The sequence below is a fragment of the Stegostoma tigrinum genome, chromosome 8, assembly GCF_030684315.1.
Source record: "Stegostoma tigrinum isolate sSteTig4 chromosome 8, sSteTig4.hap1, whole genome shotgun sequence".
Classification (NCBI taxonomy): Eukaryota; Metazoa; Chordata; class Chondrichthyes; order Orectolobiformes; family Stegostomatidae; genus Stegostoma; species Stegostoma tigrinum.
The window spans coordinates 97,331,837-97,358,304 of record NC_081361.1 but is presented as its reverse complement, the minus strand read 5'-3'; the positions used below and the strand labels follow the sequence as shown (position 1 = coordinate 97,358,304).

The 26,468-nt window shown below is 45.4% G+C and overlaps 1 protein-coding gene across 3 annotated transcripts in view; it reads left to right on the top strand.

The window, feature by feature from the left end:
- ttll7 (tubulin tyrosine ligase-like family, member 7) overlaps positions 1-26,468 on the top strand; it is a 283,625-nt gene that overhangs the window by 217,031 nt on the left and 40,126 nt on the right. For all 3 annotated transcript variants that reach the window (XM_059648159.1, XM_059648158.1, XM_059648157.1), the window contains one exon: positions 10,513-10,673. In XM_059648159.1, coding sequence (XP_059504142.1) covers positions 10,513-10,673 — 161 coding nt within the window. The remainder of the gene's footprint in view (positions 1-10,512; positions 10,674-26,468) is intronic.

The window sequence follows — 26,468 nt, the reverse complement described above, 5'->3', positions numbered from 1 at the left end:
CATGTGATATGTAGGAGGCTTTTAAGGAGAGGTTGATTAGAGCGCAGGACAGACGTGTCCCTGTGAAAATGAGGGATAGAAAGGGCAAGATTAGGGAGCGGTGGGTGACAGGTGAAACTGAGACTAGCAAAGTGGAAAAAGGAAGCATACATAAGGTCTAGGCAACTGAAGACAGAAAAGTTTTGAAGGATATTGGGAAAGCAGGACCAACCTGAAACAAGGAATTAAGAGGGCTAAGAAGGGTCATGAAATATCTTTAGCAAAACAGGGTTAAAGGAAAATCCCAAAGTGTTTCATTCCTACATAAGGGCCAAGAAGGTAACCAGAGAAAGGGATGGCCCACTCAAGGACAAAGGAGGGACGTTATGTGAGGAGTCAGGGAAAATGAGTGAGATTCTTAATGAGTACTTTGTGTTGGTATTCACTGAGGAGAGGGACATGAGATGTTGAGGCTAGGGGTAGAATATTGATTAACTCTTGGTCAAGTTGGCATAGTGGGGGGGGGGGGTGGAGAAGAAAGTGTTGGGTATTCTAAAAGGCATCAGGGTAGACAAGTCCCCAGGTCTGGATGGAATCTATCCCAGGTTACTGAGGGAGGTGAGAAAGGAAATAACAGGGGCCTTAACAGATATCTTTGCAGCATTCTTGAGCACAGGTGAGGTCCCGGAGAACTGGAGAATTGCTAATGTCCCCTTGTTTAAGAAGGGTAGCAAGGACAACCTAGGTAATTATAGACTAGTGAGCCTGACGTCAGTGGTGGGGAAGCTACTGGAGAAGATATGGAGGGATAGGATCCATTTACATTTGGAAGAAAGTGGGCTTATTAGTGATAGGCAGCATGGTTTTGTGCCAGGAAGGTCTTGCCTTTCCAACTTGAAAAAACTCTTTGAGGAAGTGACTAAGTTGATAGATGAGGGAAGGGCTGTAGATGTCATATACATGGACTTCAGTAAGGTGTTTGATAAGGTTCCCCATGGCAGGTTGATGGAGAAAGTGAAGTCGCATGGGGTCCAGGGTGTGCTAGCAAGATGGATAAAGACTGGCTGGGCAACAGGAGAGAGTTGTAGTGGAAGGGAGTTTCTCAAAATGGAGATCTGTGACCAGTGGTGTTCCACAGGGAACTGTGTTGGGACCACTGTTGTTTGTGAAATACATAAATGATCTGGAGGAAGCTATAGATAGTCTGATTAGCAAGTTTGCAGATGACATGGAGATTGTTGGAGTAGCAGATAGTGAAGGGGACTGTCGGAGAATGCAACAGAATATAGATAGATTGGAGAGTTGGCCAGAGAAATGGCAGATGGAGTTCAATCCAGGCAAATGCAAGGTGATGATTTTGGAAGATCCAATTCAAGAGTGAACTATGTGGTAAATGGAACAGCCCTGGGGAAAATTGTTGGAGAGATCTGGGTGTTCAGGTCCATTACAGCCTGAAGGTGGCAACACAGGTCAATATAGTGGTCAAGGCGGCATATGGCATGCTTTCCTTCATCAGACGGGGCACTGAATACAAGAGTTGGCAGGTCATGTTACAGTTGTATAGGACTTTGGTTCGACCACATTTGGAGTACTGTGTACAGTTCTGGTCGCCACATTACCAAAAGGATGTGGATGCTTTGGAGAGAGGTGCAGAGGGGGTTCACCGGGATGTTGCCTGGTATGGAGGGTGCTAGCTATAAAGAGGGGTTGAGTAGATTAGGAGTATTTACATTTGAAAGGTGAAGGTTGGGTGGGGGGGGGACCTGATTGAGGTTTACAAACCATAAGACGTATAGACAGGGTGGATTGTTAGAAGCTTCTCTTCCCCCCCCCCCCCCCCCCCCCCAGTGGGGGACTCAATTACTAGGGTCATGATTTTAAGGTGAGGGGGGAAAGTTTGAGGGAGATATGCATGGCAAGTTCTTCATGGTGGTGCCTGGAATGTGTTGCCAGCAGGGGTGGTAGAAGCAGGCATGATAGCATCATTTAAGATGTATCTAGACAGATACATGAATGGGCAGAGGGATGGGTTACAGATCCTTGGAAAATAAATGACAGGTTTAGATAGAGGATCTTGATCAGCGCAGCCTTGGAGGGCTGAAGGGCCTGTTCCTGTGTTGTAATTTTCTTTGTTCTATCCCTGGACACTATGGCCAATTCACCCTCCACCTGCACACGTTTGGACTGTTGGAAACCACACAGACAGACACCAGAGGGTAGAATCAGACCTGGGTCCCTGGCACTGTGAGGCTGCGGTGCTAACATGCTGTTCCACAGAGACTAGAGACAGCATGCTGCCTTGTTGCACCTGTCATTTGCAATCCGTCCAGTTGTCCCACTTCCAGGCTGTTGGTTGCTCCTAATACAAGACCTGGATAATCCTATATCTTTACTGCCTGTGTCTGACTCAAGTAGTGTGTCTATTAACATTCGGTGATAAACAGTCTACTCCAGTATAATGTTTGTTCCTCAGATGGTCTCAGTGGAAAAGCCACATGCACACATCCATTCAGATCACAGTCACCTTTCTTCAAAGTCTCAGTTGCACTGTTTTTGTTTAAATCGATGATGGGTATCTCTGGCTGGGGCAGCATTTATTGCTTGTCCGCAGTTGTCCTGGAGAAGGTGGTAGTGAGCTGTCTTCTGGTCATGCTGCAGGTCCTTTGGAAGTAGGGAGACCCAAATGCTGATAGAGAGGGAGTTCCAGGATTTTGACCCAGCAACACTGAAGGAACAGCGATATATTTCCAAGCCAGGAGGGTGAATGGCTTGGAGGGGTGCTGGCAGGAAGTGGTGTTCCCAAATATTTGCTGCCCTTGTCCTTCTAGATGGTAACTGTTGCAGGTTTGGAAGGGTCTGTTGAAAGAAGCTTGAGAGTTGCTGAAATGGATGTTTTTATAGATGGTACATTCTAGCGAGTTGAGAAGATTTGTAATTCAGGTTGAGGTTCTGGATGTAAGTTTGCTCGCTGAGCTGGAAGGTTCATTTTCAGACATTTCGTCATCATTCTAGGTAACATCAGTGAGCCTCCGATGAAGCGCTGGTGTTATGTCCCGCTTTCTATTTATCTGTTTAGGTTTCCTGGGGTTGGTGGTGTCATTTCCTGTTCTTTTCCTCAGAGGGTGGTAGATCTGCTCACAGAAAAAGCATAGAATTGTACAGTGGTGGGTAGCAGGTTTGAATGTTGGTATTAATACAAAAAAGGTAATAAAAAGTAAATGAAAGAATGAGGTGGTAAAAGTTAGGGTTAGAAAAGCTAGCTAGAAATATAAAAACCAACAGTTAGAAATTCTATTATATAGAGTCAGAGATGTGCAGCATTGAAACGACCTCTCAGTCCAACTTGTCCATGCTGACCAGGTACCCTAAATAAATCTGTTTCAAAAAGAAAGGAGTTTACAAAATGAGTGTTGGCCTCAGAGAAAGGGAGCCTAGAAGCTAATAATGGGAGATATACAGATGGCAGTGAATTAAAACAGGCATTCTGCAGCGACCTTTCATATAGAGGACACAAGGAACATCCCAGAAGTAGCTGTAAATCAAGAAATGGAGGGGAGACTGAGTAAATTGTCTGAGTAGAGCTGACAAGTGCCTGGTCCTGATGGACTTCATCCCAGGGTCTTAAAAGAGTGGTTGGTGAGATTGTTAATGCATTGGTTTTAATTTTCAAGCATTCCCCACATTCAGGAAAAGGTCCCATTAGATTTAAAATAGCAGGTACAACACCTTTATTCAAAAAGTAGAGGCCAAAGGCAGGAACTTACTGGCTAGTGATCTTAATATCTGTCATGGGGAAAATGTTGGAAGCTACTGGAAATAGGTATGGAAACTAAAGTTTCAGACGCCGTATTATGAAGAAATATCCATTCCGAGACCCTATAGGAGCATCTCAGTCAGATCTTAATCTTCAGTGTAAAGGAATAAATAATTAGGCCAATTTAATATGACCGTGACCTTTCCCACCTACCATTCTTGGAATCATTGGGACTTCCTAAAGGAAATACAACAGTTTCTTTACAGAGAGAGAGATTTTTGATTCTAAAGGTTGAGAGACACATTGCCTCCCACTGTTTTATGAAGTGTTCTTAACATCATTAAAAGCTTTAGATGTTGTTTAAAATGAGCTCGTAATTTTCTGCTTCCCCTTCAGTGGACCTCCACCACTGGCTCCTCCTGCACAATATAAGGGCCAGATGGTAAAGGTTTTGTTTTAATAGGGATGTTAACCAGGCATCAAGTTGTGGTTCGCTGGAAAGCAAACAAAGTTCTGTCCTCCAGCTGCCCAGCTTCCTGTTCACAACATCTGGATACTATACTGGAGCTAGTAAACTTTAACATGCAGCTGAGATGCATGAGGAACACGACAGACTGTCTGTGGGCTAAGACTGCTTTTCTCAGCGGACTGGAAGAGCTGCTGCCATGACTCTTATACTGGGGCCCCATCAGAAGGAGCATGAACAGTCCAGGGGCATCATTTTGAAGAAGGGCAGAGGGAATTCTGGGCAATGTTTATCCTGTAACCAGCATCAAAGAAACTAATTTATACTCATTTGTCATGTTGCTATTTGTAGGGTCTTGCTGGACATACTCATGCTGCCACATTTTCTGCACCAGCAGTGTGACTGTGCGTCATAAAGGTTTTCCAGGTTGCAAAGCTGTTTGGGATGCCTTGAGGTTGTGAAAGTGCTTTTCATAAATGAAAGCGTAATGATCGGAACCATTGATTATGAGATCCTTGATTAGAGTTGTTAGCCTGGGTCAATCAGGAAGCCCTGGCTGACCAATAGAAACAGGGGATTCAGAATCTCTTCACTTCAGGGGTCTGACTGCAAGCTGTACTGTGCACAAGTAAATAAAAGGTAGATGTGGGGTCAGGATACCTGCCTCTGTGCAGTTATTTCTCCCCCTGCCTCTCTAACTTTTACTCATTACTCAGTAGAGAAAGGTTGATGAGGTGGCAGACACCCCAGCCTTGAGATTCTGGTGAATTTATGGCTTACCGGGCAGTTAGAGAAGGGATGATGTGTAATAGGTAGCCTCAAAAAGGCAAGAGTGGCTGGCAAATGAGTTGAGATTTTACCATTTTCATGGTCAAAAATTCAGCAAAAGACTTAGAAGTGAGATCCAAGGACCATTTTTGTAATCACATTAATCATTATTATCTGCAACACACTTACTAGAAAGGAGATGGAAGCAGATCCAAAAGGAGGAGTAGTTTGTTGCCACTAATCCATCTGGTTGGTATCAGTTGAACAAGGATGCCCATACCATAAGGCCATAAGAAATAGCAAAATAAGTAGGCCTTTCAGCTCCACGATCCTACTTTGCCAATCAATAGGATCATGGCTGATCCAACATTTCTCACATCCACTTTCTTGGATATGCCCCTTAACCCTGACTGATCAAGAATCTATCTCAGCCTTAAATATACCCTACAACTCTCTGGTAAGGAGTTCTGAAGACTCATAACCCTCAGAGAAGGAATTCTTCCACATCTCAGCCTTAATAGAACATAGAACATAGAACAGTACAGCACAGAACAGGCCCTTCAGCCCACAATGTTGTGCTGACCATTGATCCTCATGTATGCACCCTCAAATTTCTGTGACCATATACATGTCCAGCAGTCTCTTAAATGACCCCAATGACCTTGCTTCCACAACTGCTGCTGGCAACGCATTCCATGCTCTCACAACTCTCTGCGTAAAGAACCTGCCTCTGACATCCCCTCGATACTTTCCACCAACCAGCTTAAAACTATGACCCCTCGTGCTAGCCATTTCTGCCCTGGGAAATAGTCTCTGGCTATCAACTCTATCTATGCCTCTCATTATCTTGTATACCTCAATTAGGTCCCCTCTCCTCCTTTTCTCCAATGAAAAGAGACCGAGCTCAGTCAACCTCTCTTCATAAGATAAGCCCTCCAGTCCAGGCAGCATCCTGGTAAACCTCCTCTGAATCCTCTCCAAAGCATCCACATCTTTCCTATAATAGGGCGCCCAGAACTGGACGCAGTATTCCAAGTGCAGTCTAACCAAAGTTTTATAGAGCTGCAACAAGATCTCACGACTCTTAAACTCAATCCCCCTGTTAATGAAAGCCAAAACACCATATGCTTTCTTAACAACCCTGTCCACTTGGGTGGCCATTTTAAGGGATCTATGTATCTGCACACCAAGATCCCTCTGTTCCTCCACGCTGCCAAGAATCCTATCCTTAATCCTGTACTCGGCTTTCAAATTCGACCTTCCAAAATGCATCACCTCGCATTTATCCAGGTTGAACTCCATCTGCCACCTCTCAGCCCATCTCTGCATCCTGTCAATGTCCCGCTGCAGCCTACAACAGCCCTCTACACTGTCAACGACACCTCCGACCTTTGTGTCGTCTGCAAACTTGCTGACCCATCCTTCAATTCCCTCGTCCAAGTCATTAATAAAAATTACAAACAGTAGAGGCCCAAGGACAGAGCCCTGTGGAACTCCACTCACCACTGACTTCCAGGCAGAATATTTTCCTTCTACTACCACTCGCTGTCTTCTGTTGGCCAGCCAATTCTGTATCCAAGCAGCTAAGTTCCCCTGTATCCCATTCCTCCTGACCTTCTGAATGAGCCTACCATGGGGAACCTTATCAAATGCCTTACTGAAGTCCATTAAATTAAGGTCCCTTTATTTTGAGACTATACCTTCTAGTCCTTGACCCTCCCGTGAGGGGGAACATCCTCTCAGCACTTACCCCTTAAGAATCCTACATGCTTCAATGAGTCACCTCTCATTCTACTAAAGTCCCTGCCCAGCTTCATGAAGGGCAGCACCAACCCCCGCCAGCTTAGAGTACAAATCTTCGATGTGAGGGATTGGGTGTTCATTGGCCTGTGGCCGGTTTACTGTTTAAAATCCCCACAAAAGCTTCATAGTCAGTACGACCGATGCCGCCCATTTCACAAACTGGACTGGTTTGATGATTCCTTCAGTTTCCAGCCTTCTCACGTCTGCTTCTAAGATAACAAGGTTTAGAGCTGGATGAACACAGCAGGCCATACAGCATCATAGGAGCAGGAAAGTTGACATTTCGACCCTAGACCCTTCTGGCCTAGGCCTGAAATGTCAGCTTTCCTGCTCCTGAGATGCTGCTTGGCCTGCTGTGTTCATCCAGCCCTACACCTTGTTATCTTCGATTCTCCAGCATCTGCAGTTCCTATTATCTCATGTCTGCCTCTACTTTTTCCCCAAATGGTCAGGCCCTGCAGAATCATGAGATTGCTTCCTGGTCAACATGCAAGTTGGCCTTGGCTCCTTCGATAGTCCCTAGACCTTCCTAACAAACCTCCAGGTTTTTAAATAGTACTTCCCTCAAGCTGCTATTTGCTTACTGAAAGATGTTAGGCTAATCTAGGTGAAGCCCTCTCAACCAATTTCACTCAGTCAATCTTGGACCCAACCCTTTTATTCCAATCAGTGGTAATTGCACCAGTTGTTTTGCATAAGAGACTGGAACTGAAGTTGTAACCGTGATCTGTAAAGGTTCCCCAGTGTAGGGTCTCAGTCTGGCTGAGATCGTGTGTAAACGTATGGGTTAGAGTCCAGAGTGAATTCCGTTAAAAACTGGTCTGCAATCACTGAAATGGCCGCACTGGTATTGACCTCCATAGGAACAGGGTGACCATGTAACCAGGAGTTTACTTTGCTTGGTTCTGATTTGGATGTTGCTAAGCAATTCCAAACCAGATGTAGGTGGATTTTCCAGGGTATTCACTCACCTGGATATCAGCCTGTGAGTTGTGCCACTTAAATTGTGTTGGATGGGTCTCATTCAAGGGGAGGTGATGGCCTAGTTGTATTATCACTGGACTGTTAATCCAGAGACCCAGATAATGTTCTGGGCACCTGGGTTTGAATCCAACCACAGCAGATGATGGAATATGAATTCAATAAAATACCTGGAATTAAGAATCTAATGATGACCATGAATCCATTCTCAATTGTTGAGGAAAAACCCATCTGGTTCACTCATGTCCTTAAGGACAGAAAACAGCCATCCTTACCTGGTCTGGCCTACATGTGATTTCAGACCCACAGCAATATATTTGACACTTAACTGCTCCCTGGGCAATTAGGGATGGACAATACATACTGGCCTGGCCAGTTGATGACCACATCCCATGATATGGATAATGATGGGATAGTGCAGGGGGAGGGTCTTAAATTAGTTCACAGGTCAGCACAACATCAAGGGCCAAAGGGCCAGTTCTGCACTGTATTGTTCTATGTATGAATAAAGGAAAAAAAAATTGCTGTGTCAAGTTCACAAATCAGCAGCAACTTCAGTGCTTTGCCAACCTGGATCCTGAAACATATTTTAACCATTTGGCAGAAGCTTGGCTTTGTTTTGGGGTTTTGCTGTGGGCTAACCTAGAGTTCCTCTGTTTTGGGATGTGTCCTGAGTGAGGTCATGCAAGCTCATTTGGACTGGTGAGGGAGTCCACTTCATATGCTCCACTTCCTGCATTTTCAAATGATAAAGCCAGTTGTGGTGCCTGTTCAAAGTCCAGTTGGGCTTCAGCTAATAGGTGCTTTTCCATGGTTACATCATTAACCCAACCTACCAAACTGTCCCTCAGCAACTCATTAAGGGTTAAGCCAAAGTCACATGCCTCTACCAGTTGTCTTAGCCATGCCAAAAAAATCCCAATATGGATTCCCCTGGCTCTCAAATTGCCAAGTAAAAATTGCTAGCATCTCAGAATTAGTGGAGTCTTGATGTTGTAATATTCCTTATTTAACAAAATTGACTTTTGAAAGGTTTTAGTATCTATTGCCCCAGGGCAAGTTTGGCTCATAATAACTGAAAAATCTACAGGTCCACAAGCTGCCAGGAGAATTAATTGCTACTTTTCTTCTGCATCAATATCACTTGCCCAGAAAAAGTATTACATGCTTTCCACATAATGGATCCAATCTTTGTCAGTAGGATTGAGCAACATCCCAAATAAAGACAATTGCCAGAAATGCTTACCCCAACTCAAAGGTGACTGTTGTGAGCACATTTCTTCAGCATATACATTTGTCTCATTGCCACTGAGGTAACTTCACAGAAGTCAGTTTCCCATCACCAAGTCACACTTTAGTTGCATGTAGAGAGTCCTTGTCACTCATCCAGCTGTATCAGAGCCAGCTCTCAGACTGAGCAGGATGCCTGACACTCCTGTTCTTATCTGTCAGCTAGGGCTCCCTGATTGGATCAGATTAACAACCACAGAGGGCAGTTAAGAATCAACTACTTTGCAAAGGACATGGAGTCACAGGTAGGCTAGGGATGAGGTGGAATTTCAACTCTCAGAGGGCTGTTGAAGCTGGGCTGTTGGGTATGTTCAAGGCTGAGAGAGACAGATTTTTAATTAGTAAGGGAATCAAGGGTTTTAGTGAAAAGACTGAAGAATTGGATTGTGGGTTATCAGTCACTCCTAGCTGCTGAGATCTAATACCTGATGTTATGCACTGATGATCATAGAAACCCTATACTGTGGGGACAGGCCATTCAGCTTCAAAAAACATCCCACTTAGACCCACCACCTGCCCTATCCCTATAACCCTGCATTTCCCATGGCTAATCCACCTACAATGCATATCCCTTGTTCGCTATGGACAAGTTAGAAAGGTCAGCCCACCCTAAGCTACACATCTTTGGACTGTGGGAGGAAACCGGAGCACCTGGAGGAAACCCATGCAGACACAGGGAGAATGTGCAAACTCCACACAGACACCTGAGGCAGGAACTGAACCTGGGTCCCTGGCACTGTGAGACACCAGTGTTAACCGCTATGCTGCCCCACAGACACTATAATGTCAGCCCTTACATTCTAAAGTCTACTTCAATTGTATGAACTTGGTCAGTGGATCTGGTTCTGCCTTCCGCACCCCATCCATCCAATCAGCTCTAAACCTAAAATAACAACATTTTAATGCAGCGTCTGAACCTGTTGTCCACCCCCATGAAGCTGCCCCATAGACCAATGATTCACAGAGCTGGGTCAGAATGGTAAAAGGTTGAAGTGAATAATGAGAATGGAAGGATTTTGCATTTACATAGCCCATGCATTGTGTCTCAGAAAGATCCCAATCAGATTCAAGAACAGCTTCTTCTCTGCTATTATTAAACTTTTAAATGGACCTCTCAAATGTTAAATTTATTGGTGATCTCGCTCTCTGTGCGTTTTCTCTGCAGCTGTAATATTGTATTCCTCACCCTGTTCTATTACCCTCATGCACTTTGTATGGTCTGATCTGCCTGCACTGTGCGCAAAACAAAACTTTTCACTGTACCTAGCTACATGTGACATTAATAAAACATGATGTAGAGGTGGTAGTGTTGGACAAAGTCAGAAATCACAGGTTATAATTCAACAGGTTTATTTGAAATCACAAGCTATCTGGCGCTGCTTCTTCATCAATAAATCAAATCAAATATTGATTCTTTCATCATGTATTGTTAGTCATTGTCTAGTTTTTCTGTTTCTTCATTTGCATTCAGGTGCTGGATATTGTAAGGACCAACATCCGATCCACCTTTCAGCGAGTATGGAAGGTGCATGATGTGGAAAGTCTTCGATTGTACCGCATCTTCAATCGGGTTTTTAACCGTTTGCTCTGGAACCGTGGGCGAGGCCTGTGGAACTGCTTCTCCAATTCAGGGTAGGTGATACCAATTTTAATCAATGTTGGCAACCCATTCAGCATTTGGAGCACAGCAATGGTCAACGTTCAGTTTTGCTGAAGCCCGAGATCAATTAATAGGTGAATCATTGGGATTCAAACTGAAATAGGCTAATGCTAGAGTTCAAACCCATGTTCGGAGGGCTGTAGGATTGGCACACTAGGCATTCACTTTTACTTGCCAGCACCTCTACCTTAAATTGGAGGAGGATTTTTTTTTCATTGCTCAGTAATTGTATTAGATTAACAATCAAATACGCTGCAATGTCAACTCTGTTCAAGATGTTCCTTCTTCTTTGATGGGATGTGAACTCTGCTGGCCAGGGCAGTCTTTGTTGCCTATACCTAATTCTCCTCAGTTGGAGTTGGCCATTTTAAAGTGCATTTAAGGGTCAAACATATTGCTGTGCAGTCACTTGCGGACCAGAGTAGCTCAGCACAGAAGAGGATATTTAAGGCTGAGATAGTTGTCTTCTTGGTTAGCAGGGGAATCAAGGAATGGGGGAAAATGTAGGCAAGTGGACATGAGGTGTCCCTCCCTATCAAAATCCTGGGGGTTACCGTTGACCAGAAAATCTCCACTGCACACAGCATATACATACAATAGCTCTCAGAGCAGTTGGAGGTTAGGAATACTGCAGCGGGTAACTCATCTCCTGACTCCCCGAAGCCTGTCCACCATCTCCAAGGCATAAGTCAGGAGTGTGATGGAATAGTCCCCACTTGCCTGGATGGGTGCAGCCCCAACAACACTCAAGAAGCTCAACTCCATCCAGGACAAAGCAGTCCCTTGAACGGCACCACATCCACAAACATCCCACTCCCCCCACCACTGACACTCAGTAGCCATTATATGTATTATTTACAAGATGCACTGCGGAAATTCACCAACGATCCTTCCAAACCCATGACCACTTCCAACTAATTCCAATGGGAGACAGGATTGGATCAGTATCTGTAAAGTGTGGGGTGCGCAGGGTTATAGTTAGAGGGCAGGTGTGTGACAGTGAGTGCATTGCTTATTCAGAGAGCTGATGCAGACATGACGGACTGGATGGCCTCATTCTGCACTGGAACCCTTTTGTGATTTTCTTTTAAACTCAAATTTCAGCCGATTTAAAAAGCTCCAATACTTGCTTGAAAATGGACAGCCGGGCTCCATTTGACGCACGCTACTTTGAACTACTGCCCTGCTCCTGTTTAATTTTGAACTGGGATGGACTGGGTATAAAGAGGATGCCACGTTGGGCCATGTCACAGTCAATGCCACCCCCTGACCCCCTCCCCCAGCTTCAAAAAGATAGCCCCTGTTGCAAACACACAGCACCAAGCTCCCATGTCCTCACATGCAGCATGTTTCACCCAACAGCGCATTACACTGTAGGCTTTTAAACCTCAGAGATCATTAAAGTAAACTCATTAATTGCAGGCTTAAAAGCAGAGACCTAAAACCCACAAATTAATTTAATCTGTCCTCCGATGTTTTAATTTATAAATATCGGCACTTTAAAGAATGACATTGTCAGTGTGTGTCTGTGTTTGTGTGTTTGTCCGAGTTTGTGTGTTTGATGTGTGTGTGTGTGTGTGTGTGTGTGTGTGTGTGTGTGTGTGTGTGTGTGTGTGTGTGTGTGCGTGTGTCTGTGTGTGTGTGTGTGTGTGTGTGTGTGTGTGTTTTTGTTTGTATGTTTATATTGTGTCTGTGTGTGTGTGTGTGTGTGTGTGTGTGTGTCTGTGTGTCTGTGTGTGTGTGTGTGTGTGTTTGTGTGTGTGTGTGTGTGTGTGTGTGTGTTTGCCTAAAAATAAACTTTCTCTACGGGAACAGGCGGTTCTAGCCGAAGGGTTTTAGGATTGTGCTGTGTGGAAAGTGCACACAACTCCTCTTGAGACATCTGCAATGAGTTACTTACTTTTTCCATCTTGTAAACAGATATGGATGTTAAGATGAGGGGCACTTTGGGGCAGATAAATTGTATGTAAATGGTCTGAAGCATTTCCTTTTAAAACAACACTAATGATGAAGGGTCTAGGCCCGAAACGTCAGCTTTTGTGCTCCTGAGATGCTGCTGGGCCTGCTGTGTTCATCCAGCTTCACACTTTGTTATCTTGGATTCTCCAGCATCTGCAGTTCCCGTTATCACTAATTCCGTCCTGTTGCATAACGGCAATCCCAGAGTGCACAAAAATAAACACAAGAGAGATTGTGTGAGGACTCGCTTGGACTTACTGATGCCTTTAGTTAGACGTGAAGGAAACACTAAATATACATGGAATCATGTAGTGTAGAACCTGGGCTGTTCAGCTTTATATTCTTTGGAATAGCTATCCAATTCACCCCCTCTCCACTTTATTCTGCAGATTCTTCCACTTCAGGTTCAATAAAAACATAACAAAAACAAAAATTACTGGAAAAGCTCCCCAAGTCTGGTAGTCTCCTGTGGAGAGAAAGCAGAGTTGCTGTTCGGATCCAGTGACCCTTCTCAAGACCCCGCAATCAATTCTGAAGAAGGGTCGCTGGACCTGAAATGTTAACTCTGCTTTCTCTCTGCAGGAGACTACCAGACTTGGGGAGCTTTCCAGCAATTTCAGGTTTCGTTTCTGATTGCGGCTTTTCGGTTTGGTTCTCAGCAAAAATATACATGTTGCAAAATCGGCCTTGAACAGTAACCTATTTTCAAATGCCTCTACTTGAAGGCGATTGGGTAAATTTAAATTTCTTTGGGATCCTCTGCAAGAAAGGAAACTTTAAAGCAAACTGGTCAATTTCTACAAAGACTCCCAAATGAAGAATCAATGAAATTTAGTGTGAATTAGTAGACAAAATTTTGTTTAAATACGGAGGTAAATTTTAATTAAAATAATTGACAAAACAAAGATTATGTGTTATTTAACCACAGCATTCCCCTCCAACATTGTCTGGTGTTAGGTAGCCATGGAATTTCTGAAGATGCTGCTGTTCACCTACATAGGGTAGATCAGGGGTCATTTCTGACAACCCCAATCAGCTCAGTTCCATGGGTACAATTATCACCACCTGGGCACATTTCAGCAAACCCTGTCTCCCTGGGGTCACAGCAGTCATGATGGTATGGTTCTCCCAACTTCGTTAATCATTAACAAGGTGACAGAAGGGGTCATTGTTGACTCTGCTATCAAGTGGCATTCTCTCAGTAATAACCTGCTTACTGACCTTCAATCTCAATTGACCAGGGCCACTCAGCTCCTGACCTCATTATAGTGGTTGGGTGAAACTTGGACAAAAATGCTGAATTCCAGGTGAGGAGAGAGTGACAGCCCTTGACATCAAGAGTGCACTCAATCAAGTGTGGCATCAGGGAGCCCCTGGAGTCAAAATTAGACTCAGTGGTGTTCTTCGATTTCTGGAAAATCTCATACAATTCTGTAAGGTTTATACAAGATAATGTGAGGTCCACCATATTAAATGTTTGTCAGAGAAGTTGGCAGTGCAATGGGTAGTTGAGAGTGATATTCCTTGACATCAAGGCAGCAATTCATTGGAATCAAGGAGCCCAAACAACGCTGATCTCGATGGGAATGAAGATATAACTCTCTGATAGTTGGATTCATACTTGGTACCATGGAAGATGGTTGTGGTTGTTGGAAGTCAATCATCTCAGATCCAAGAGATCTCTGCAGGAGATTCTCAGGATAGATATTTCTTAATCAACCCGTTCAGAGATGCTTTGACATGATTCTGGAGCAGACGGGCCTGGAAGCCAGGCCTCCTGGCCTAGAGGTACTGACACTGTCACAACACCCCAAGAATCTTAATTTCCTCAGGGTTGTTTCCCAGGCCCAACCATCTTCAGCTGCTTCATTAATGGCATTCCCTCCATCATAAGGTTGAAAGTGGGGATGTTCGCTAAAGCTGTACAATGCTCATTACCATTCACAACTCCTCAGATACAGAGGTGGTTTTTTCATATTTCCTTATCTGGGCCTTGTTAGCTGGCCAGCATTTGTTGTCTATCCTGAATTACCCAGATGGCAGTTGCGTGAATCTAGTGAAACAACTAGGCCATACTAGGTAAGGATAGCAATTTCCCTCCCTATGACATTAGTGAGCTGGATGGGCTTTATGGTTTCATGTCTGCCATTAGACTAGCTTTTTATCCAGGTTTTTGTTTTGATTGAATTTGGATTTCACCATCTCCTGTGTTGTGATCCAACCCATGTCCACAAAGCATTAGCTTGTGGTTCTAATTACTCTCCCAGTGACATAGCATTATGCCTCCATTTCTCCAATATGTGACTATCCAAATGCAGCATTTCTCTGGACAGTATTTCTCTTTGGACTGACAAGTGGCAAATAGCATCCACATTGCACAAGTGACATGTAATGACGATCTCCAACAAGAGAGAATTTAATCATCTTCCCTTCACATTGAATGGCATGACCATTATGAATCCCTCACTTACATTATCCTGGGGGTTACCATTGACCAGAAAATAAACTGGACTCACCATATAAAATACTGTGGATACTGAAGGAGGTCAGAGGTGAGGAATCTTGTAGTGAGGATCTCACTTCCTGACTCCTCAACGCCCGTCTACCAATGACCAAACATAAGCTAGGACTGGGATGGAATATTCCCCACTTGCCAGGATGGGTTAAGTTTCAGCAGAACTCAAGAAGCTTGACACCATCCAGGATACAGCAGCCTGCTTGATTGGCGCCACATCTATCAGCTTAAACATTCGGTCTCTCCACTACCAGTGTACACAGCATGTACCACAGTAACTCACCAATGCTCCTTCTACAACACCTCACAAACCTACCATCCCTCTAACTTGAAGACGGGGCAGAGTTTGCATAGGAGCATGACCACCTGCAAATTCCCCACCAAACTACACACCATTCTGTCCGAGAAGCAGATCACCGTTTATTCACTGTCCCTGGATCAAGAACCTGGAACTCCCTCCCTTATGGCATTGAAAGCATATCTACCTCCCATGGCCCACAGCAGTTCAAGAAGGCAGATCACTGCCATCTCCTCAAAGACGAATAAGGATGGGCAATAAATGCTGGCCTAAACGGCGACGCCAATATTGAATGAATTAAAAAACAAAACTCTGGTCCCTTTTGGGGAACACTACCCCCTCTCCTGGCCCAGCTATTTACTGCTTCTGGTCTGTTCCAGTAGCTTTGTAGGTTTGAATACTTAACAGCCAGCTCACATTGTCCCTCCAAATACTTCTGTTTTCTTTCCTGCAGAAAACAGAAAATCCAACCTTCATTTGTGGGGACATTTGTTCTTTCTCCTCATAAAATTTAGTGTGTTATTCTTTCTGGCTCCATCTGCTTTCCCTCTGGTGTCAGGTACAAGGCTTATTTCTTAACTTCCTTCTTGTTGGTACTGCTTCTTGGTCAAGGGTGCCCAGGTCACAGAAAATAATTCCACAGAGGCTGTTGTCATGTTACAAAGTCACCCTTTACTTACATGTGGAAAGACCTTGACACTGATCCTGTTCCCTCAGAGCCAGCTCCCAGAGTGAATAGAATGTCTGACACTTCTGTTTGTATCTATCAGCTAGGGCTCCCTGAGTGGACCAGGCTAGTAGCCCCAGTCAGGGAACTCATATTCTATGAGGTCTAACTGGCTGACCTCATTACAACATAGACTGATATTTCTTATTATCCAAGAAAACTACTACTGATAACTTTACAATTCATGTAAACTCTTAGCGGTCCTTTTAAAATTTTCTTATAAATGGTTCTGCAGATATTTTAAAGAAATTGCCCATTCTTCCTTACTGTATTGCTTCTGGTCAAAGGTTGCCAAACACTGTGAAGAGTTAAACCCAGCAACCGCACTGTTCATGCAGAAGATAGTCTTCCAGGAATGAAAAACTTACATTTTTATGGCACATGCTTCAGAATATTTAAAAGTGCTTTATATCTAGTTTTGAATCACGGTCAACTTGAACACATAGGGTAACGTGGCAACTAAATCCCTTGGAGCAAGCTCCCACAAGCACAAACACAGTGAAAAACAATACTGGGACATTCCAGAGAACCCAGACTGCTCCTTGTCAAAGCGTTACTTTGAAATTATTTCATTCACCTGAGGGGGTCATTCAGCTGTCAGTGTCAGTGTTTTGTCTGATGAACATAAATCTCAATTAGACAAGGGACAATATTAGTCTCATTTGCCTGTTCATAGAATCCCTATAATGTGGAAGCAGGCCATTTGGCCTAAAAAGTCCACACTGACCCTCTGAAAAGCATCCCTCCCAGACCCACCCCCTATCCTATATTTCACATGGCTAATCCATCTAGCCTGCACATCCCTAGACACTATGGACAGTTTAGCACAGCCAGTCCAACTAACTTCCATATCTTTGGGCTGTGGGAGACACAGGGAGAATGTACAAACTCCACCCAGAGAGTCACCTGAGGGTGGGATCAAATTTAGGTCCCTGACACTGTGAGGCAGCAGTGCTAACCACTGAGCTACTGTGCCATTCATGTTGGGGTACTGACAGGTTGGAAGCAGTGCTGGAATTACACTCTCCCTGACTCTACGCTCTATCAGAAAGACTAAGTATAGCATACCCCTTCACACAACTCTGTTTTAAGGGTCAAAACCCTCAATGGTGCCAGCTAGTTTCAGCTTGGGTGTCAATCGTCATCACAATTCCTGCTGATCCAGGAACAGGTAGCAAACAGGATCCCTCTAGCTCGCTTTAACTACTGTTCAGCCATACACCGACAATCAGCACAAGGCAGTGGATGGGGGCGGTGGGGGGGGGTGGGGAGCAGGGGGTTGGGGGGGGCACGTCACAGAAACATGAAAACAGATCATCGTGCTGCTTGCATTCAACAAGTGAGAAACAGAGCACCTGTGTTGCCTTTCTTTCCTCAATTCCCGTGCAAAGGAATGGAATCACGAGCAGAGAAACAACCTCATAAATAGTGGTCAGCGTTTGGAGGAGACAGTGGCATTCCGGTAATGTTACTGGACATGTAACCCAGAGGAATTCCACACAGCCTCCCGAGGCTGGAATCACACAGGCGTCCCTAGCACTGTGAGGTAGTGTGCTAACCACTGAGCCACCGTTATCTGTCAGTATTCCCTGTTCATGAAGGTGGATCGTCTTGTATTGTTGTGAATAGAGTACTAATTATTCTTTGGTTGCACAGAACTTAAACATTACTAATAAGACACATAAAGATGAAGCTTTTCATCAAACAAAGAACTGTGGATGCTAGAAATCCAAAATATACACAGAAAACACTGGAGAAACTCAGCAGGCCTGGCAGCACCTATGGAGAGAGAAACAGAGTTTCGAGTCCGATATGACCCTTTTTCAGATGTTCTGAAGAAGAGCCACACAATGTCAATGTGTTTGTTTGTAGTCTAGAGGGCCAGGGTGGGTGAACAGGATTGATATGGCTGGAGGTAGAAAGTCAGTAACTCTAGGGCTCTGTTAGGTGAAGACGGTGTTGTGGTAATATCGCCAGGCAAGTAAACTAGAGAACAAGGCTAACGTTTCGGAGGCATGAGTTCAAATGTCTTCATGGCAGCTGGTGGAATTCAAATTCTCTTAAAATGTGGAGTTGAAATGAGTCTCACAAATAGCAAGTCTGTTGTCTATCAACATTTAATATAAAAACCCATCTGATGCTTTCGGGAAGGAAATCTACTGCCCTGACCTGGTCTGGCCTAGGGTTAACTCCAGACCCACAGCAATGAATTGGCAGACAGTGATGTGGCCTCTGTAAATTCAGGGGGGGCAGCAAAAGCTGGCCTTGATGAAGCCTTGTCACAATATTGTCGCCTTGTGGCTCAGAACCTGGATCAGAGATTAGGCTGGAACTTAGATTCATAGAGTCATAGAGCTGTACAGCACAGAAACAAACCCTTCAGTCCAATTCGTCCATGCCGACCAGGTATCCTAAATTAATCCAGTCCCATTTTCCAGCATTTGGCCCTTCCTAGGATCGATTCTCTGTCACACTTTGCAAAGTCACACATTGAAAATGCAGTCTCACAGCCATATTCCTTAAGCCTTTAACAGAGGGTAGTCCTACATAAGGAGCAGTATGGTCTCCTGTATACCACCTTCCACACTATGCCAGCTGTACACCTGGAAGATATATGGTCCTTCAAGAGATTATGAGAGAGTTGCAATGGGAGAGAGATCCAGTGAGGTCTGTCAGAAAGGCTAAGTATAGCATACCCTGACCAGTCCCCTTCCACTGACACCCTCATCCGCCTAGCTGAACTCGGCCTCACCCTCAACAACTTCTCTTTCAATTCCTCCCACTTCCTACAGTCAAAGGGGGTGGCCATAGGTATCTGCATGGGCCCAAGCTATGCCTACCTCTTTGTAGAGTACATGGAACAGTCCCTCTTCCGCACCTACACTGGCCCCAAACCCCACCTCTTCCGCCGTTACATTGATGACTGTATCGGCGCCGCCTCGTGCTCCTACAAGGAGCTCGAACAGTTCATCTACTTCACTAACATCTTCCGCCCCAACCTTAAATTCACCTGGATCACCTCTGATACCTCTCTCTCCTTCCTGGACCTCTCTGTCTCCATCTTTGGCAACCACCTGGAAAATGATATCCATTTCAAGCCCACCAACTCCCACAGCTACCTAGAATACACCTCCTCCCACCCACCTTCCTGCAAAAATGCCATCCCTTATTCCCAATTCCTTCGCCTCAGCCACATATGCTCTCAGGATGAGGTATTCCACTCCCGAACATCTCAGATGTTCTCGTTTATCAAGGACAGCAACTTCCCCCCCTCAGTCGTCAAGAATGTGTCTCCTGCATTTCCCGCAACTCATCCCTCACACCCCCTTCCCGCAATAACAACCAAGACAGAATACCCCTTGTCCTCACCTACCACCCCACCACCCTTTCGATCCAACACATCATCCTCTGACACTTCCACCATCTGCAATCCGACCCACCACCAAAGACATTTTTCCTTCCCCACCCTTGTCTGCTTTCCGGAGGAGCCACTCTCTCTGGGACTCCCTTGTCTGCTCCACACTCCCCTCCGGCCCCACCACACCCGGCACTTTCCCCTGCAACCACAGGAAGTGCTACACCTGCCCCCACACCTCCTCCCTCACCCCCATCCCAGGCCCCCAGAAGACTTTCCACATCAAGCAGATGTTCACCTGCACATCTGCCAATATGGTATACTGTATCCGCTGTTCCTGTTGTGGCCTCCTCTACATTGGGGAAACCAGGCAGAGGCTTGGGGACCGCTTTGCAGAACACCTCCGCTCGGTTCGCAATAAACAACTGCACCTCCCAGACGCGAACCATTTCAACTCCCCCTCCCATTCTCTAGATGACATGTCCATCATGGGCCTCCTGCAGTGCCACAATGATGCCACCCGAAGGTTGCAGGAACAGCAACTCATATTCCACTTGGGTACCCTGCAGCCCAATGGTATCAATGTTGACTTCACAAGCTTCAAAATCTCCTCTCCCCCCACTGCATTCCAAACCAGCCCAGCTCATCCCCACCTCCCTAACCTGTCTCTCCTCCCACCTATCCCCTCCTCCCACTTCAAACCCCACCCCCAACTCCTACCTTCTAACCTTATCCCGCCCCCTTGACCTGCCCGTCCTCCCTGGACTGACCTATTCCCTCCCTAACTCCCCACCTACACTCACCTTTACTGGCTCCATCCCCACCTCTTTGACTGGTCTGTCTCCTCTCCACCTATCTTCTCCTCTATCCATCTTCTATCCACCTCCCCCTCTCTCTCTATTTATTTTAGAACCCCCTTCCCCTCCCCCATTTCTGAAGAAGGGTCTAGGCCCGAAACGTCAGCCTTCCTGCTCCTCTGATGCTGCTTGGCCTGCTGTGTTCATCCAGCTCTGCACCTTGTTATCTTGGAAGTTATGTGACCTCTTTTTGCCATTGTCCCTCCCCTAACTGTGTTCTTTTTGCTATTCTCCCTTCCGTAACTGTGTTCCACTCAACTGGAGCAATTGACCCCTTCATACCTGACTACCAGGACTGGGGGATGTTGCTTTAAAGTAGGAGACAGTCAGATTTACCATTCGTCATTATTATCTTTGGAAAATTTGAGGCTTAAAACACAGCCCTTGTTTTCATGCGTACAGGACCCAAAATAGAATTTGCCATTTTACCGTAAAACTCGACATGTTCTCAAACAGATTGTGGTGCCCTCTAATATTTCGGCAACCTAATTGGAATCATTTTGCTCTCGGTTTACTAAGTTGGTTGTCACCCAAATCTACTGTTAGTTCTTTCTCCATTGTATTTAACTTGGCTCTAAAAAACAGCTCAGCCTGGATGGTTCCATCCCTTAAAAGAAATGAGGTTGACATCACACTGTGCGACACTAGTAACAGCCACACTAATGTATACTCACCTCTGTTCGTCAACCATGTTAATGAGCCTTAACACTTTCTTTTAAAACAGCAACATTCAATGTAAACCGGTTAATATGTTTGTTGCTATTAACACAGGGTACAATTTCACCCCATACCAGCTGAGTCTCACCAGAAAGCAAATTTTCAATCAGCTCACTGGTGCTTATCACAATGCAATAATCCCCCGGGCTCATTTCAAATTTGATCATTGTGTTCAGAGATATTAATCTTTCAAAGTCTGCCTGATCAATTTGTGCTCTGAGGAAGAGGCTCTGTGTGAGAAGCTGCAGATTTCACATCTCAGAAGCCCAAACACCGCAACAGACCACCAAGCAGTGGGAGTATCCTGGTTTCTGGCTCCTCTGTTCTGCTCCAAACAATGATGATACCTGATGTCTCATAGTGCCTTCAAACTCTCCTCTGCCCAAAATCCATGTGATTTCCTGCGGCCAGCAAAAGACACAATTGAACTCGATTCATATCAGGGAGAAAACTCTGGGAAATTGTCTTCCAAGCCCCCTTGACTCAATCAATTGAAGCTCCTGCAAGGGATCATTCGTGAATAAAAGCAGAAAATGCTGGAAGAAACTCAGCAAATCTCGCAGCATATTTGGAGAGAGAAAGCAGCATTGACATTTTGAGTCTAGTATGACTTTCTTCGAAACTAAAAGGAGCTGAGAAATGCTGCTTTTTACATCATAGATAGAGGGTGAAGAGAAATAAGTTGATCAGATTGTGAGAGCACTCAGAGTAAAAGACAGTGGCAGTGATCACATATAGGCATAGAGGTCTACAGAATGGAAACAGGCTCTTTGGCCCAACCTGTCCATACTGCCCAGCTTTTGCATTTAAAGTAGTCTCATTTGCCTGTATTTGGCCCATATCCTTCCATTTCTATCCTATCCATTTACTTGCCCAAATGTTTCTTAAATGATAAATGCTATTTGCTTCCATCATTATGTCTAGCAGCTCATCACTCATCTCCCTCTGTGTGAAAGAATTGCCCCTCCGGATCCTTTTGTATCTCTTCCCTCTTGCCTTAAACCTATGCCTTCTAGGTTTAGACTCTGCTAACATGGGGAAAAGCTGTTGGCTATCTACCTTATCTGTGCTTCTCATGATTTGAGGACCTCTATAAGGTCACTCCCAGTCTCCCACTCTCCAGGGAAGAAAGTCCCAGCCTATCCAACCTCTCCTTAAACCTCAAACTTTCTAGTCCAGGCAGCATCCTAGTAAATCTTTTCTGCACTATTTCTAGTTTAATAATACCTTTTCTAATGTAGAGCAACCAGAACTGCATGCAGTACTCCGAATGTGGCCTCACCAACATCTTGTACAGCTGCAGCAAGACATCCCATCTCCTGTACTCAATGCTCTGACTGATGAAAGCTGGTGATGAAGGAGAGAAAGAGATGTAAAATAGGTGTAAATTTTAGCTGCGTGAAGGAGAATTGGGCCCACTCCACTGATAACAAATCCAAAAAGATACAATTAAAACCCAACTGGGAGTGAGGAGAGTTGGGGGTGGGGTAGTATAAGAAAAATGAAGTGCAGAGGTCACGCTCTCAGTTGGGGAACTTAATATTCTCACTGGTGCTGATAGCCACTGGATCATTGGACAGGACGATGGTGACAGGATGGAAGAGATTGTGTCATCCCTCTGCTGATTAGTGGATCCTAATTCCCCCGCGCTGTTTCCCCATGACCCTAAAACCATACGATATTGGACCAGGATTAGGCTGCTCAGCCCGTGAGTCTGCTCCGTCATTTGATCGTGGCTGATATCTTTCTCAGTCCCAATCTCCCACCTCCACCCTGTAATCCTCAATCCCCAACCTGCAATTGTTTCTCCTTTCATGTCTGCTTCTACTTTTTGTTTGAGTAATTCTCAGGATGCAGGCATTGCAGGCCAGGCCAGCATTTTATTGCCCTCAACCTAATTGCCGCATTGATGTGGGTCTGGAGTCACATGTAGGTTGGAAGCAGCCTGTGGAACTGTCATGGAGGGAGGCTCCTTGAATACTTCCAAGTCGGACATGGATGTATTCTTGATAGCGAGGGAATGTGGCGTCAGGGTCACAATCAGATCTGCCAAGCTTTTATTGAGCGGGAGCTCACATCTGAGGGCCTGAATGGCCTTCAGCTGGTCCTAATCGACATGATCGCATCCATGTCTTCCAGTTCTCAATGGGAACAAGTTTCTGTCCACCTAGTTTGATTTATGCAGTAGGTAACTTTTTTTAAGAGGCCACCTCAGAAGTTTCCAGAAACACCTCTGAAAGCTATCCCTTCAAGGTTGAACATTTAAAGAAAAAAGTGCAGTGTTTGCTATAAGTTCTGAGGAAGGGTCACACGACCCGAAACATTAAAACTCTAATTCCTCGCCACAGATGCTGCCAGTCCTGCTGAGCTTTTCCAGCGAATTATGATTTTGTGTGTGTGCATTGGTAAACACGCGGTTCCAAAGCACTGATGCTGTCATGTAGACTTTACATGTGGCAACAAACACACAGGATTTTGAGCTGGGATTTGGCGGTGGAGAGAGGGATGCTGAATCTGGGAAAGCTGTGAGTTGCGGGGTGGGGGGTTGGTGGAGGTGAGGGTGTAACAGAGAGCCCCAGACCCTGGAGGGGTTGGCACAAGGAGGGCCAACTCTATCTGAGAGCCCATTTTGAAACAAGAATTGTGAAGCTTACAACAGGGGGCTGACAAATTGTGAGGCGACTGCTACATATTACCTGATCAAAAAATCCATGGTGACCTACATATACATAAATAGCAAAGTCAGACAATGGGAGCTGGGTAGTTCTTGAAAATGGTTCCAGGGTAGAACCAGCATGACGGTCGAAGTCATGAAGCAGCAATGTCAATAGACTACGACCTGGAAACACAGTTATTGCCCTGGGATTATGGGTTCAAATCAGCCCGTTACAGCTGGTGCAGTTTAAATCCAATTAATAAAATCTGTAATAAAACTAAAAAAGCTCATCTCAGTAACAGTGATCATGTTACTAACATCGATTGTTGTCATGCTCTTAGTAGGGCAATAGGTCGACACAACACCGCAGGCTGAAGGGCCTGTGCTGTGCTGTACTGTTCTATGTTCTTAACAACCCATCTGATCCACTAAGGCCCCCGAGGGAAGGAAATCTATTGTCATTATCTGGTCTAGCCTACATGTGTCTCTGGACCCACCACAATGTGGTCGATTCTTAACTGCCCTCTGAAATGGCCTAGCAAGTCAAGGGCAGTTAGGGATGGGCAACAAAATGCTGGCCTTGCTCATCAGTGCCCATGTCCCATCCTGGACCTCTCTATCTCCATCTCAGGCCACCAGCTAGAAATTGATGTCCATTTCGAGCCCACTGACTCCCACAGCTACCTAGAATACACCTCCTCCCACCCACCCCCCTGCAAAAATTCCATCCCCTATTCCCAATTCCTTCGCCTCCGCCGCATCTGCTCTGAGGATGAGGCATTCCACTCCCGCACATCCCAGATGGCCGCATTCTTCAAGGACCACAACTTCCCTCCGCAGTGGTCGAGAACGCCCTTGACCATGTCTCCCGCATTTCCTGCAACACATCGCTCACACCCTGCTCCCGCAATAACCGCCCAAAGAGAACCCCCCTCGTCCTCACATACCACCCCACCAACCTCCGGATACAATGCATCATCCTCCGACACTTCCGCCATCTACAATCCGACCCCACCACCCAAGGCATTTTTCCATCTCCACCCTTGTCTGCCCTCCGGAGAGACCACTCTCTCCGTGACTGCCTTGTCCGCTCCACACTCCCCTCCAACCCCACCACACCCAGCACCTTCACCTGCAACCCCAGGATGTGCTGCACTTGCCCCCACACCTCCTCCCTCACACCCATCCCAGGCCCCAAGATGACTTTCCATATTAAGCAGATGTTCACCTGCACATCTCCCAATGTAGTATACTGTATCCACTGTATCCGGTGTGGCTTCCTCTACATTGGGGAAACCAAGCGGAGGCTTGGGGACCACTTTGCTGAACACCTCCGCTCGGTTCGCAATAAACAACTGCACCTCCCAGTCGCGAACCATTATAATTCCCCCTCCCGTTCCTTAGATGACATGTCCATCATGGGCCTTCTGCAGTGCCATAACGATGCCACCCAAAGGTTGCAGGAACAGCAACTCATATTCTGCTTGGGAACCCTGCAGCCCAATGGTATCAATGTGGACTTCACAAGCTTCAAAATCTCCCCTCCACCCACTGCATCCCAAAATGAGCCCAGCTCATCCCCGCTTCCCTAACCTGTTCTTCCTCTCACCTATCCCCTTCTCCCACCCCAAGCCACACCTCCATTTACCACCTACTAACCTCATCCCGCCTCCTTGACCTCTCCGTCTTCCCTGGACTGACCTACCCCCTCCCCACCTCCCCACCTATACTCTCCTCTCCACCTATCTTCTCCTCTATCCATCTTTGGTCCGCCTCCCCCTCTTTCCCTATTTATTTCAGAACCCTCTCCCCAACCCCTTTTCTGATGAAGGGTCTAGGCCCAAAACGTCAGCTTTTGTGCTCCTGAGATGCTGCTTGGCCTGCTGTGTACATCCAGCTTCACACTTTGTTATCTTAGAGAGAAATTGTAACTTATTTTCCCAAAGTGGGACCTTGGAATTTAAGCTTCTAAATTCATTCATCCGCTAACAATTTATTGCCCTCTCCCTGATGAAGATGATGGTGACCTTCCTTCTAGAACTCATGCAGTCCATGAAGTGTTGGCACTGTTAAGGAAGGAGGTTCAGGATTTTGACCCAGCAGCCCTGAAGAAATGGCCCATTTTCTTGTCCAATCTGGGCTGAGATCAAAATGCTTAACATTGGTCAACATCACAGATGGAAATACTGTGGGGAATGCTGCAATATTTATTCCACTGTGAAATACAAATTTTATATTACTTTGCTGATTTTGATGATTATGAATCATAATACTGTAATCTTATCAGCATGAATGTGAACTCGAACCACAGTAAGGAAACTGTTATAAGCATGCAATTTCATTAGATCCCCTCTGTCTCCTGGGAATACTGCCACAAGCACTGTAATGAAATAAGATGGTCTACTTATGAAGTGTGTGCTTTTAATTGGTTTGGGAGTGACACTGAGTTACATTACAGCACATGCTTTAATATAAAGAAAGGAGCTGAGAGAGAAAGGAAATACCCATTTTTGCACAGTTGCGGAATTAGGATTAACTTTGTTTTAGTCTTTTGTGCCTCTCCATTTTGTCAGAATTACATTGTAAGCATGCAATGCATTCGAAAGTGCAGGACTGGATTATCTGATGAGCTCTCAGCAGCTAAAAGCAATGTGCTATTTCCCAGAGGATCAAACCAGTAATA